Raw genomic sequence first — 13,492 nt, 5'->3', positions numbered from 1 at the left:
AATTATAAAGTAAGTATAATTATGGTGAAGAAGATCAGTCTCATTTTTAAATGCTGAATCACATTTTATTTCTTTAATTAATACAATAGAAACATCAAAATTCAGGACCACTGAAATATGCCAACTTTTGTTTTGGGGTTGTGTGTGTAGTTGTGTTGATTTGTTTGCTTGTTTTTAAATTTATTTATTTAATTTTATTTTTATTCTTGGGTGCATTGGGTCTTTGTTACTGCGTGTGGGCCTTCTCTAGTTGCGGTGAGCAGGGGCTACTCTTCGTTGCGGTGTGCGGGCTTCTCACTGTGGTGGCTTCTCTTGTTGTGGAGCACGGGCTCTAGGCGCGCGGGCTTCAGTAGTTGTGGCTCGCGGGCTCAGTAGTTGTGGCTCACAGGCTCTAGAGCACAGGCTCAGTAGTTGTGGCACACAGGCTTAGTTGCTCTGCGGCATGTGGGATCTTCCCGGACCAGGGCTCGAGCCCGTGTCCCCGGCACTGGCAGGCAGATTCTTAACCACCACACCACCAGGGAAGCCCTTGTTTGCTTGTTTTTTAAAGAAACTGAAACTGCTATATCTGCTAGTGAAAGAAAATGCTTTGTTTTGCTCTGAAGATTCTGCAGTTGTTTAGGTGTATCTTGGTGCATAAATTACAAAGAATAATGCTAGTTAAATGCCAGTGAACTATTTTACTCTTTTTATGTGAAACATACAAATTTCGGAGGGTGATGGTGGCAGTGGTGCCTCTTATACTACCTTATGTAAAACACTGGAACATTTTCATCAATATTGCCATCATCTGTTTAATATTCCCAGTATATTTTCTCAAAGTCTGTTTACTTAAAATTGTATGGAATGATATAATAAGCAATAAAATCTGAATTACACACACACACACACAAAGAAAGTAATAGTTCAATTTTTAAAAATAAGTTTCTGTATTTTGGCAGGAACACAAATAGAATTTTTGACATTCATTAGATGATTAATGATATTTCTTTTGATATAAAGTCCTCTTATTTAGGGTTTAATATTCCATATATTCTAATGAGTACACTTTTCCCAAATAAAAATAATTAAGAAATTTTGAAATTTTTCATGCTAATGTTTTAATTTCTGAAGACAATAAAGAAAAGAGATTATTTAGTAGACCATTTCCAGGAAAAAAAAAACCATTGACATATTTTACAGTGGTATCCCCTAGGAGATTCAGTGGATTAAGGGTAAAATAAGTTCCTTTGCATACCACTAAACAGCTGGTACTCTCCCACAGAGAGAAGAATATTTTCAACATGGAAAATATACAACATGTGCTTAGTATTGGGAAAATATCTACTTTCAAATACATATATTAATGTTTGTATTTCAGTGTTTTTCCTCTAAAAATAATGTTACTGGTACAATGAAAAATAACAGGGAAAAGGAATCACAATAAAAATGAAAGGGGAGGTGACACTGCAGGGCGGGCCCACAGGCTGCAGGGTGGACAGCGGATGCAGGGACGCGGTTTGAGCTCCTGCCCCCCCATGGCGTCATTGCCGCCATGATGAGGCTAGTGCTGCTCTACTCCAGGGTCTTCGTGGCCTTCAGGGCCTGCCTGCTCGTCATGGGAATCTGCTACACCATTTTTGACTTGGGCTCCCTCTTTGATGTGGCATGGTTCCTGACGGAGACTTCCCCCGTCATGTGGTCAAACCTGGGCATTGGCCTAGCTATCTCCCTGTCTGTGGTTGGGGCAGCATGGGGCATCTACATCACTGGGGAAGGGGTGAAGGCCCTCAGGATTAGGACCAAGAACCTGATCAGCGTCGTATTCTGTGAGGCTGTGGCCATCTACGGCATCATCATGGCGATTGTCATTAGCAACATGGCTGAGCCTTGCAGTGCTACTGACCCCAAGGCCATTGGCCATGAAAACTACCATGCAGGCTACTCCATGTTTGGGGCTGGCCTCACACTGGGCCTGTCTAACCTCTTCTGTGGAGTCTGTGTGGGCGTCGTGGGCAGTGGAGCCACCTTGGCTGATGTGCAGAACCCCAGCCTCTTCGTAAAGATTCTCATCGTGGAGATCTTTGGCAGCGCCATCGGCCTCTTTGGGGTCATCGTTGCAATCCTTCAGACCTCCAGAGTGAAGATGGGTGATTAGATGATCTGTGTGGGTGGGGCCACCCCCCACTCTTGTTTATTTGTGGTTTTCCCGGGACAGCTGGAGCTGTGCCCCTTAGGCTTTCAGGGGGCTTGGTGTTCAGGGCCCTCCCTGCACTCACTTCTGCTGCCTATGGACTTGGAGGCACTGCCTGGCTGGACCCTCAGTGTGGCGAGTGGGCTGCTGATGACTGTGTGCAGCTTTGCACCCGTGTCCCACCTCTGCCTCCAACCCATCTTCCCAGTGTTTGTGAAATAAACGTGGTATTTGTCTGGGTCAAAAAAATGTGAAAGGGAAATGTGTTATAATTCAGAAGCTTTAATTTTCAACAAATCATTAGCCTAATATATCTTCCTCTTGTTGGAGTTTTTATTCTTACTGTTGCTCATACTGCCCTCTCTCTGCTCAGTGGTTTTTTGGTTCATTTTTAATTTTTTGTGGCCTCATCTGTCTCTACACAGCCAGACCTGAGAATTGATTCCAGGGAGCCTCGATGCTGAGTCACAGTGGAACACACGTTTGCAGTTAGCTCTTGCACACTTGCCCTTGGGCGTCAGGCCCCTGTGGCCCACCAGGCTGTATTCCTGGGACCAGGGGTTTGCCCACACTGTGCGATTGACGAGGAGGTTTGAATGGTGGTTACAGTCCCTGCTGTCCTTGTGGGTCCAGCAGTCAAGCGTCCCAGGTGTCTCCCATCCCATGGAGCAGTAGTCAGGCCTGCTCAATGGTTCTTGTTGACTAGTGGGCTCCAGAGTCATTTAACGTGACTCTAATAGTCTTTGATAGCTTTCTTTATATCTGGTATAATAAAATATTCTAGGTTCCTTTGTACATTTCTCCTTTCTTTTTTTTTTTTGCAATTGAAGTTATTCTTTTTTAAGTTTAATTTTTATTTTATATTGGAGTATAGTTGATTTACAATGTTGTGTTAGTTTCAGGTGTACAGAAAAGTGATTCAGTTATACATATACATATTTCCATTCTTTTTCAGATTCTTTTCCCATATAGGTTATTACAGAATATTGAGTTAAGTTCCCTGTGCTATACAGCAGGTCCTTGTTGATTTATCTATTTTATTTATAGTAGTGTGTATATGTTAATCCCAAACTCCTAATTTATCCCTCTCCCCTCCCACCTTTTCCCTTTGGTAACCGTAAGTTTGTTTTTGAAGTCTGTAGGTCTGTTTTTGTTTTGTAAATAAGTTCATTTGTATCATTTATTTAGATTCCACATGTAAGTGACATCATATGATATTTGTCTTTCTCTGTCTGACTGACTTCACTTAGTATGATAATCTCTAGGTCCGTTCATGTTGCCGCAAATGGCATTATTTCATTCTTTTTTATGGCTAAGTAATATTCCATTGTGTGTGTGTGTGTGTGTGTGTGTGTGTATCACATCTTGTTTATCCATTCCTGTGTTGATGGACATTTAGGTTGCTTCCATGTCTTGGCTATTGTAAATAGTGCTGCAATGAAACATTAGGGTGCATGTATCTTTTGTAATTATGGTTTACTCCAGATATATGCCCAGGAGAGGGATTGCTGGATCATATGCTAGTTCTATTTTTAGTTTTTTAAGGAACCCCTATGCTGTTCTCCATAGTGGTTGTACCAATTTACATTCCCACCAACAGTGTAGGAGGGTTCCCTTTTCTCCACACCCTCTCCAGCATTTATTGTTTGTAGACTTTTTGATGATGGCCATTCTGATCGGTGTGAGGTGATACCTCACTGTAGATTTGATTTGCATTTCTCTAATAATTAGGGATGTTGAGCATCTTGTCATGTGATTTTGGCCATCTGTATGTCTTCTTTGGAGAAATGTCTATTTAGATCTTCTGTCCATTTTTTTGATTGGGTTTTTTTTTTTTGATATTGAGCTGTTTGTATATTTTGGAGATTAATCCCTTGTTGGTTGCATTGTTTGCAAATATTTTCTCCCATTCTGAGGATTGTCTTTTCATTTTATTTATAGTTTCCTTTGCTGTGCAGAAGCTTTTAAGTTTAATTAGGTCCCATTTGTTTATTTTTGTTTTTATTTTCATTACTCTAGGAAGTGGATCCAAAAAGATATTGCTGCAATTTATGTCAAAGAGTGCCCTATGTTTCCCTCTAACAGTTTTAAATAGTATTCGGTCTTATATTTAAGTCTTTAATCCATTTTGAGTTTATTTTTGTGTATGGTGTTAGAGAATGTTCTAGTTTCATTCTTTTACATGTAGCTGTCCAGTTTTCCCAGCACCACTTATTGAAGTGATTGTCTTTTCTCCATTGTATATTCTTGCCTCCTTTGTCATAGATTGACCATAGGTACATGAGTTTATTTCTGGGCTTTCTGTCCTATCCCATTGAGCTATATTTCTCTTTTTGTGACAATACCATACTGTTTTTATTACTGTAGCTTTGTAGTATAGTCTGAAGTCAGGGAGCCTGATTCCTCCAGTTCTGTTTTTCTTTCTTAGGATTGCTTTGGCTATTCAAGGTCTTTTGTGATTCCATACAAATTAAAAATTTTTTGTTCTACTGAAAAACGCCATTGGTATTTGATAAGGATTGCATTGAATCTAGATTACCTTGGGTAGTATAGTCATTTTGACAGTATTGATTCTTCCAATCCAAGAACATGGTATATCTTTCCATCTGTTTGTGTCATCTTCGATTGCTTTTATCAGCGTCTCATAGTTTTTGAGTACAGGTTTTTTGCCTCCTTAGGTAGGTTTATTCCTAAGTATTTTATTCTTTGTGATGGTAAATGGGATTGTTTCCTTAATTTCTCTTTCTTATCTTTCGTTGTTAGTGTATAGAAATGCAAGAGGGACTTCCCTGGTGGTCCAGTGGTTAAGACTCTGTGCTCCCAATGCATGGGGCCTGGGTTCAATCCCTGGTCAGGGAACTAGATCCTGCATGCTGCAACTAAAAGAGCCCACATGCCGCAACTAAAAGAGCCCACACGCTGCAGTGAACATCCCGGGTGCTGCAATGAAGATCCCGCGTCCTACAACTAAGACCTGGTGCAGCCAAATAAAGAAATAAATAAATGTTTAAAAAAAAAGAAATGTGAGAGATTTCTGTGTATTAATTTTGTATCCTGCAACTTTACCAAATTCATTGATGGAGCTCTAGTAGTTTTCTGGTAGCATCTTTAGGATTTTCTGTGTATAGTATCTTGTCATCTGCAAACAGTGACAGTTTTACTTCTTCTTTTCCAATTTGTATTCCTTTTCTTTCTTTTTCTTCTCTGATTGCCATGGCTAGGACTTCCAGAACTATGTTGAATAAGAGTGGCAAGAATGGACATACTGGTCTTGCTCCTGATCTTAGAGAAAATGCTTTCAACTTTTCACCATTGGGAGTATGATGTTAGCTGTGAGCTTGTCATATATGACCTTTATTATGTTGAGGTAGGTTCCCTCTATGCCCACTTTCTGGAGAATTTTTATCATAAATCGGTGTTGAATTTTATCAAAAGCTTGTTCTGCATCTATTGAGATGATCATATGTTTTTTATTCTTCAATTTGTTAATGTGTGGAAAATGTCACGTTTAGTCACCTTGGAGCCCACTGCCTGGTCCCATTGTTTTCCCCCATCCCTATTCCCAAGCACCCTTTGATCTCTCATTTCTGGAAACAGTAAGCCCGTTCATCTATTGTAGAGTAACCCCTGTGACTCAATATTACCATACTGCGATGTCATTTTGTGCTATTTTGAACAATTAAAAGACTTTTTGAAAAAAATATTTTGTATCACACTGAATGATATGCAGATATTAAAAAACCTTTGCATCCCTGGGATAAATCCCACTTGATCATGCTGTATGATCCTTTTAATGTGTTGTTGGATTCTGTTTGCTAGTATTTTGTTGAGGATTTTTGTATCTATGTTCATTGGCCTATAATTTTCTTTTTTTGTGGTATCTTTGTCTCATTTTGTAATCAGGGTGATGGTGGCCTCATAGAATGAGTTTGGGCGTGTTCCTTCCTCTGCAGTTTTTAAGAATAGTTTCAGAAGGATAGGTGTTAACTCTTCTCTAAATGTTTGATAGAATTCGTCTGTGAAGCCATCTGGTCTTGGACTTTTGTTTGTTGGAGGTTTTTAAATCACAGTTTCAATTTCAGTACTTGTGATTGGTCTATTCATATTTTCTATTTCTTCCTGGTTCAGGTTTGGAAGGTTATATGTTTCTAAGAATTTGTCCATTTCCTCTAGGTTGTCCATTTTACTGGCATATTGTTGCTTGTAGTAGTTTCTTATGATCCTTTGTATATCTGTGGTGTCAGTTGTATCTTCTTTATTTTTAATTTTATTGATTTCAGATCTCTCCCTTTTTTCTTGATGCCTCTGGCTAAAGGTTTATCAATTTTGTTTATCTTTTCAAAGAACCAGCTTTTCGTTTATTGATGTTTTCTATATTTTTCTTTGTCTCTATTTCATTTATTTCTGCTCTGATCTTTATGATTTCTTTCCTTCTACTAACTTTGGGTTTTGTTTGTTCTTCTTTCTCTAGTTGCTTTAGGTGTAATTTTAGGTTGTTAATTTGAGATGTTTCTTGTTTCCTGAGGTAAGATTGTATTGCTATAAAATTCCCTCTGAGGGCTTCCCTGGTGGCGCAGTGGTTGAGAATCTGCCTGCCAATGCAGTGGACACGGGTTCAAGCCCTGGTCTGGGAAGATCCCACATGCCGCAGAGCAACTAGGCCCGTGAGCCACAATTGCTGAGCCTGCGCGTCTGGAGCCTGTGCTCTGCAACAAGAGAGCCCGCGATAGTGAGAGGCCTGTGCACCGCTATGAAGAGTGGCCCCCACTTGCCGCAACTAGAGAAAGCCCTCGCACAGAAACGAAGACCCAACACAGCCATAAATAAATAAATAAATAAATAAACAAAACACCTGACTGTACAAAATTAAAAAAAAAAAAAAATTCCCTCTGAGGACTGCCCTTGCTGCATCCCACAGGTGTTGGCTCACTGTTTTCATTTTCATTTGTCTCTAGGTATTTTTTGATTACCTCTTTGATTTCTTCTGTGATCCATTGGTTGATTAGTAACATATTGTTTAGCCTCCATGTGTTTGTGTTTTTTACAGTTTTATTCTTGTAATTGATTTCTAATCTCATAGTGCATAGTGGTCGGAAAAGATGCTTGATATGATTTCAATTTTTGTAAATTTACTGAGGCTTGCTTTGTGGTGCAGCATGTGATCTGTCCTGGAGAATGTTCCATGTGTACTTGAGAAAAATGTGTATTCTGCTGCTTTGGGATGGAATGTTCTATAATTATCAATTAAGTCCATCTGGTCTAATGTGTCATTTAAGGCCTGTGTTTCCTTAGTGATTTTCTGTCTGGATGATCTGTCCATTGATGAAAGTGGGGTGTTAAAGTCCCCCACTGTTATTGTCTTACTGTCAATTTTTCCCTTTTATGGCTGTTAGCATTTGCCTTATATATTGAGGTTCTCCTATGTTGGGTGCATATATATATGTATTTTTTTAAAATTAATTAATTTGTTTATTTTTGGCTGCATTGGGTCTTCATTGCTGCACCCAGGCTTTTCTCTAGTTGCGGCGAGCGGGGGCTACTCTTTGTTGTGGTGTGTGGGCTTCTCATTGCAGTGGCTTCTCATTGCGGAGCACGGGCTCTAGGTGCGTGGGCTTCAGTAGCTGTGGCACATGGGCTCAGTAGTTGTGGCTTGCGGCTCTAGAGCACAGGCTCAGTAGTTTTGGTGCACGGGCTTAGTTGCTCCGCAGCATGTGGAATCTTCCCGGACCAGGTCTCGAACCCGTGTCCCCTGAATTGGCAGGTGGACTGTCAACCACTGCGCCACCAGGGAAGTCCGTTGGGTGCATATATGTTTACAATTGTTATATCTTCTTCTTGGATTGATCCCTTGATCATTATGGAGTGTCCTTCTTTGTCTCTTGTAACAATCTTTATTTTAAAGTCTATTTTGTCTGATATGGGTATTACTACTCCAGCTTTCTTTTGATTTCCATTTGCATGGAATACATTTTTCCATCCCCTCACTTTGTCTGTGTTTGTCCCTATATCTGAAATGGGTCTCTTGTAGACAGCATGTATACAGGTCCTCTTTTTGTATCCATTCAGCCAGTCTATGACTTGATTGGAGTATTTAATCTGTTACATTTAAGGTAATTATTGATATTATGTTCCCATTGCCATTTTGTTAATTGTTATGGATTTGTTTTTGTAGGTCTTTTTTCTTCCCTTCCTCTTTTGTTCTCTTCTCTTGTGATTTGATGGCTATCTTTAGTGTTGTGTTTGGATTACTTTTTCTTTTGTGTGTGTGTGTATGTATTGTAGATTTTTGGTTTGTGGTTACCATGAGGTTTTGATATAGCAGTCTATATATATACAAGATTATGTTAAGTTGCTAGTCTCTTAATTTCAAATGCATTTCCAATATCCTGCATTTGTACTCTCCTTTTCTCACAGTTGCTGGTTTTGATATCATATTTGTGTGTGGATTATTTCCTGCTTTGCTGTATGTTTGCCTTTACTGGTGAGCTTTCCCATTCATAATTTTCTTGTTTCTAGCTGTGGCCTTTCTTTTCCATCTAGAGAAGTTCCTTTAGCATTTGTTGCAAAGCTGGTCTGGTCATGCTGAATTCTCTTAGCTTTTGGTTGCCTGTAAAGCTTTTGACTTGTCCATCAACTCTGAACAAGAGCCTTGCTGGGTAGAATATTCTTGGTTGTAGGTTTTTCTCTTTCTTTTCTTTAAATATGTCATGCCACTACCTTCTGACCTGCAGAGTTTCTGCTGAGAAATCAGCTGATAACCTCTTGGGGATTCCCTTGTATGTTATTTGCTGCTTTTCTCTTGTTCCTTTTAATATTTTCTCTTTGTTTTTAATTTTTGTGCATTTGATTAATATGTGTCTTGATGTGTTCCTCCTTGGTTTTATCCTGTGTGGGACTCTCTGCGCTTCCTGGACTTGAGTGTTTCTTTTCCCATGTTAGGGAAGTTTTCGGCTATTATCTCTTCAAATATTTTCTCAGGCCCGTTTTCTGTCTCTTCTCCTTCTGGGACCCCTACAGTGCAAACGTGGGTGCATTTGATGTTGTCCCAGAGATCTCTTAGACTGTCCTCATTTCTTTTCATTATTTTTTCTTCTGTTCCACAGCAGTGATTTCCACCAATCTGTCTTCCAGCTCACTTATTCGTTCTTCTGCTATTAACTCCTTCTTGTGTATATTTCATTTCAGTTATTGTATTGTTCATCTGTTTGTTTGTTCTTTAAATCTTCTAGCTCTTTGTAAAACATTTCATGTATCTTCTTGGTCTATGCCTCCATTCTTTTTCTGAGATCTTGGGTCATCTTTACTATCATTACTCTGAATTCTTTTTCAGGAAGATTGCCTATCTCCACTTCATTTAGTTGGTCTTTTGGAGTTTTATCTTGTTCCTTTGTCTGCAACATATTTCTCTGCCGACTCTTTTTGTCTAACTTTCTGTGTTTGTGGCCTCTGTTCCTCAGGCTGCAGGTTGTAGCTCTTCTAGCTTCTGGTGTCTGCCCCCTGGTGGGTGAGGTTGGTCCAGGGCCTGTGCAAGTGTCCTGGTGGGACGGACCAGTGGGAGGGACTCCCTGCCCACTGGTGCATGGAGCTGGGTGTCCTGTCCCTCTTGTGGGTAGGGCTGTGTCAAGGGATATGTGTAGAGGCAGCTGTGGGATCAGGACTACTTTAGGCAGCCTGTCTGCTGATGGGTGGGGCTGTGTTCCCACCCAGTTGGTTGTTTGGCCTGAGGTGTCCCAGCACTGGAGCCTGCAGGCTGTTGGATGGGGCCAGGTCTCAGTACCAAACTGGTGACCTCCAGGAGAGCTCATGCCAATGAATATTCACTGGGGCCTCCACCACCAGTGTCCTTGCCCCCACCGTGTGCCACAGCTGACCTCTGCCTCCCCCAGGAGACCCTCCAAGACCCACAGGTAGGTCTGGCCCAAGCTCCCAGTGCATGTGAAACCTTGTGTATGTCCTCTAAGAGTGGAGTCTCTGTTTCCCCCCCATCCTGTGGAGCTCAGGCACTCAAGCCCTGCTGGCCTTCAAAGCCAAATGCTCTGGGGGCTCCTCCTCCTGATGCAAGACCCCCAGGCTGAGAAGCCTGACATGGGGCTCAGAACTTGCCCTCTTGTGGGAGAACCTCTGTCTGCAATATAATTATTTTCCAGGTTGTGGGTTGCCCACCTGGCAGGTATGGGATTTGATTATATCATGAAAGCGCCCCTCCTACCATCTCATTGTGGCTTCTTTTTGTCTTTGGATGTAGACTATCATTTTTGGTAAGTTTGAGTCTTTTTTGTTGATGGTTGTTCAGCAGTTAGTTGTGATTTTGGTGTTTTTCATGAGAGGAGGTGAGCTCAAGTCCTTCTACTCTGCCATCTTCTCTCTAACTTATAGCCTGCTTTGTACATTTCTTGTCTCACATCTGGAATTAGCCTTTTTTTTTTTTTGTCAAGAATCTTTGTTTCCTTTAGTGGGAAGTATTATTTCAAGACTACCATCCACGGGCTAGGATGCTCACTGCCATAGGATTGGTGATTGTTTTGAGGCCTGTTCAATAGAAAGGAGAAAAAAAATTTTTTTTAAATAAAATGTATTGTGAATTTGTATAGGGTTTTATTTATAAAACCCTGCAAACTCAGGGTTTTACTTATCCTCTTCTACTCTTCCTTTCTCCTCTGCAGGGAATTCCAGTTCTAAGAAGATTCTAGTAATAACAGGTAAGATTATTACTCATTTGCTTTAACCACAGTACACACACAGTAGTCTTAGAATACTAATACCAACACTACCACTAATAATGTGACTAAAAAAAGTTAAAGGTTTTTTTTCCTTTTTTTTTTCCTTAGGGTTTATTCCACTAGGGATGCACAAATTACTGTTTTAAGTTGATTGAAACTTCCTTTTTGTGGGGTTATGCCACCCCCATATACTAATTTAGATTCTTTTGCTTCATCTTAAAATCTTTAATTTTAATTTTGTTTTATAATTATGTAAAATATTTACATAATTCCAAAGTCAAATTTATAAAACAAGGTATGTTCAAAGAAGACTTCTATTTTTATCCCTCATACTGTTCTTTTCCTTTCCCTCTAGTTAACATTTTAAAATGTTTATATTTATCTTTTTACCTTAAACACATAGCAAATTTTGTAAATAATGTACATTTTACTGTATATACACACTTTTCTCCACTTTGCCCTTTAATGATATATTCTGGAGATCTACTTTATGGATCTGACATTATTTAACCAATCCTGATTTAACCAATTGCTGATGGATTTTGTGTTGTTTCTGGTCTTTTTGCTATTACAAATACTGTTGTAAGGAATAACAGACCTGTGCATACATTTAAAAAATATTTTTGCCAGTTTATCTTTGGGAGAGATTGCTAGATATAGGATTGTGATCAAAGGATTATTTTACCAGCTGTCAAATCTCCCACAGCTACCATAGTATTTTGTAGGACTATCAGGAATGTATGGGTGTGCTTGTTTCTCCACCAACAGTATTCAAACTCTTGGATTTTTGCCAATTTAATACATGATAAATAGTATCTCAGTGTTGGTTTTATTGTGTGTTTCTCTTAGCATATATCATATGGTTTATTTTTCACCTCAAGCTCAATTTCTTATAGAGTTCTTGGCCTTTTTATTTTTAAAAGTTCTTTATTCAAGATATTAGAGATACTAGCACTTGAAATTTTTTTTCCTGTTTTTTGTCTTCTTACTTTGCCTATGGTGTCTTGCCTAGGTGTCTTACTCTATACCATAGTTTTATTTTTTTGTATGTGAAATTACATTTTGTCTTATTACTTCTGGAATTTGAGCTATTATTAGGAAAGTTTTCCCTACTCCCTCATTATAGAGGAATTAATCCATGTTTCTTCTAGTACTTCTATGAATATATATATATATATCACAAATGGTCCTTGGATTTTGTCAAATAATTTTTCTGTGTCTACTGAAATGATATGATTTCTCTCCTTTATTCTGTTAATATGTTATATTATGTGATTTTCAGATGTTAAACCAACCTTTCATTCCTGAGATAAACCCCACTTGGTTAAATCCTTTTTATATTGTTGAAAGTTTGTGGGGTGTTTTGTTGTTTGTTTGTTTTGGAAAGTTTGTGTTTTAATTTTAATTTTTTTGTTTTTGGCTGCGTTGGGTCTTCGTTGCTGTGCGCAGGCTTTCTCTAGTTGTGGTGAGTGGGGGCTACTCTTCGTTGCGGTGCACGGGCTTCTCATTGTGGTGGCTTCTCCTGTTGCAGAGCACAGGCTCTAGGCGCACGGGCTTCAGTAGTTGTGGCTCGCGGGCTTCAGTAGTTGTGGCTTGCAGGCTTCAGTAGCTGTGGCTCGCAGGCTCTAGAGCGCAGGCTCAGTAGTTGTGGCGCACGGGCTTAATTGCTCCGCAGCATGTCAGATCTTCCCAGACCAGCGACTGAACCCGTGTCCCCTGCATTGGCAGGTGGATTCTTAACCACTGCGCCACCAGGGAAGCCCCGGAAAGTTTGTGTTTTTAAAGTTTGTGTTTTTAATGCCAGCTTATTTGATGTTAATCTGACAAGTCCTTTTCCATACTGTCAGATACTCCAATAATTACAATTCTGAAATAGTGGTGTGAATGATTTACTGTAATTCAAATTCCCCTTGTGACCTATGCATGCCTTTATACAGGTTTTATTGCATGCCTACTATGTGCCAGGCATGCTGTGCTAGGATGCAGAAATAGGGTAGACACAAGCCCTTGCCCTCACAGCAGTGGTGAAAACAATCTATAAGTATAAGATAGTTTAACGAGTATTAGGTAATATGGGGTACAATTGAGATTTATTCTTTTTTTCCAAAAATTTTAAAAAATTATTTATTTATTTATTTGGCTGCACTGGATCTTAGTTGTGGCTTGCAGGATCTTTTTTTTTTTTTTTAGTTGCAGCATGCAGGATCTAGTTCCCTGACCAGGGATGGAACCCAGGCCCCCCTGCATTGGGAGCACAGAGTCTTAACCACTGGACCACCAGGGAAGTCCCACAGTTGAGATTTAAACAAAGGGTACTCATGGTAGTATCAATAGAATTTTTTTTTTAAGACAGTTGGAGGAAGTTACCTGAAGTGTAAACTGAATTCAACCAGGGTTACCATATCATTTACTATCCAAACAGGGACACTTTTCAAAGTGAAAGGGAAAACAGGCACAAACTAGGATGTATAATCACCTGAGAGCTAACCAGTCAAAGGGGAAGAGTGTTTGAGGCAGAAAAAACCATATGTGAAAGAGGACAAGGCCCATTCAAATTACTAAAAATCTTTTTTTTTTAACATTAGGCTCTGGTTTCCCT

General features: G+C 39.7%; 1 protein-coding gene across 1 annotated transcript; it reads left to right on the top strand.

Annotated features, from left to right (window-relative positions):
• Positions 1 to 1,487: 1,487 nt before the first annotated feature.
• LOC103014544 (V-type proton ATPase 21 kDa proteolipid subunit c''-like) lies at positions 1,488 to 2,428 on the top strand. The gene has a single exon (XM_057549696.1). The coding sequence runs from the start codon at positions 1,535 to 1,537 to the stop codon at positions 2,135 to 2,137; it is 603 nt and encodes a 200-aa protein (XP_057405679.1). The 5' UTR covers positions 1,488 to 1,534; the 3' UTR covers positions 2,138 to 2,428.
• The last annotated feature ends 11,064 nt before the right edge of the window (positions 2,429 to 13,492 follow it).

The sequence above is a fragment of the Balaenoptera acutorostrata genome, chromosome 7 (genome assembly GCF_949987535.1).
Source record: "Balaenoptera acutorostrata chromosome 7, mBalAcu1.1, whole genome shotgun sequence".
NCBI lineage: Eukaryota > Metazoa > Chordata > Mammalia > Artiodactyla > Balaenopteridae > Balaenoptera > Balaenoptera acutorostrata.
The sequence above is the reverse complement of the archived record's forward strand: the minus strand, read 5'-3'. Positions and strand labels throughout refer to the sequence as shown.

Bases quoted from the DNA above. Each gene is read 5' to 3' on its own strand.
- LOC103014544 (XM_057549696.1), top strand. From the start codon at position 1,535: ATGATGAGGCTAGTGCTGCTCTACTCCAGGGTCTTCGTGGCCTTCAGG.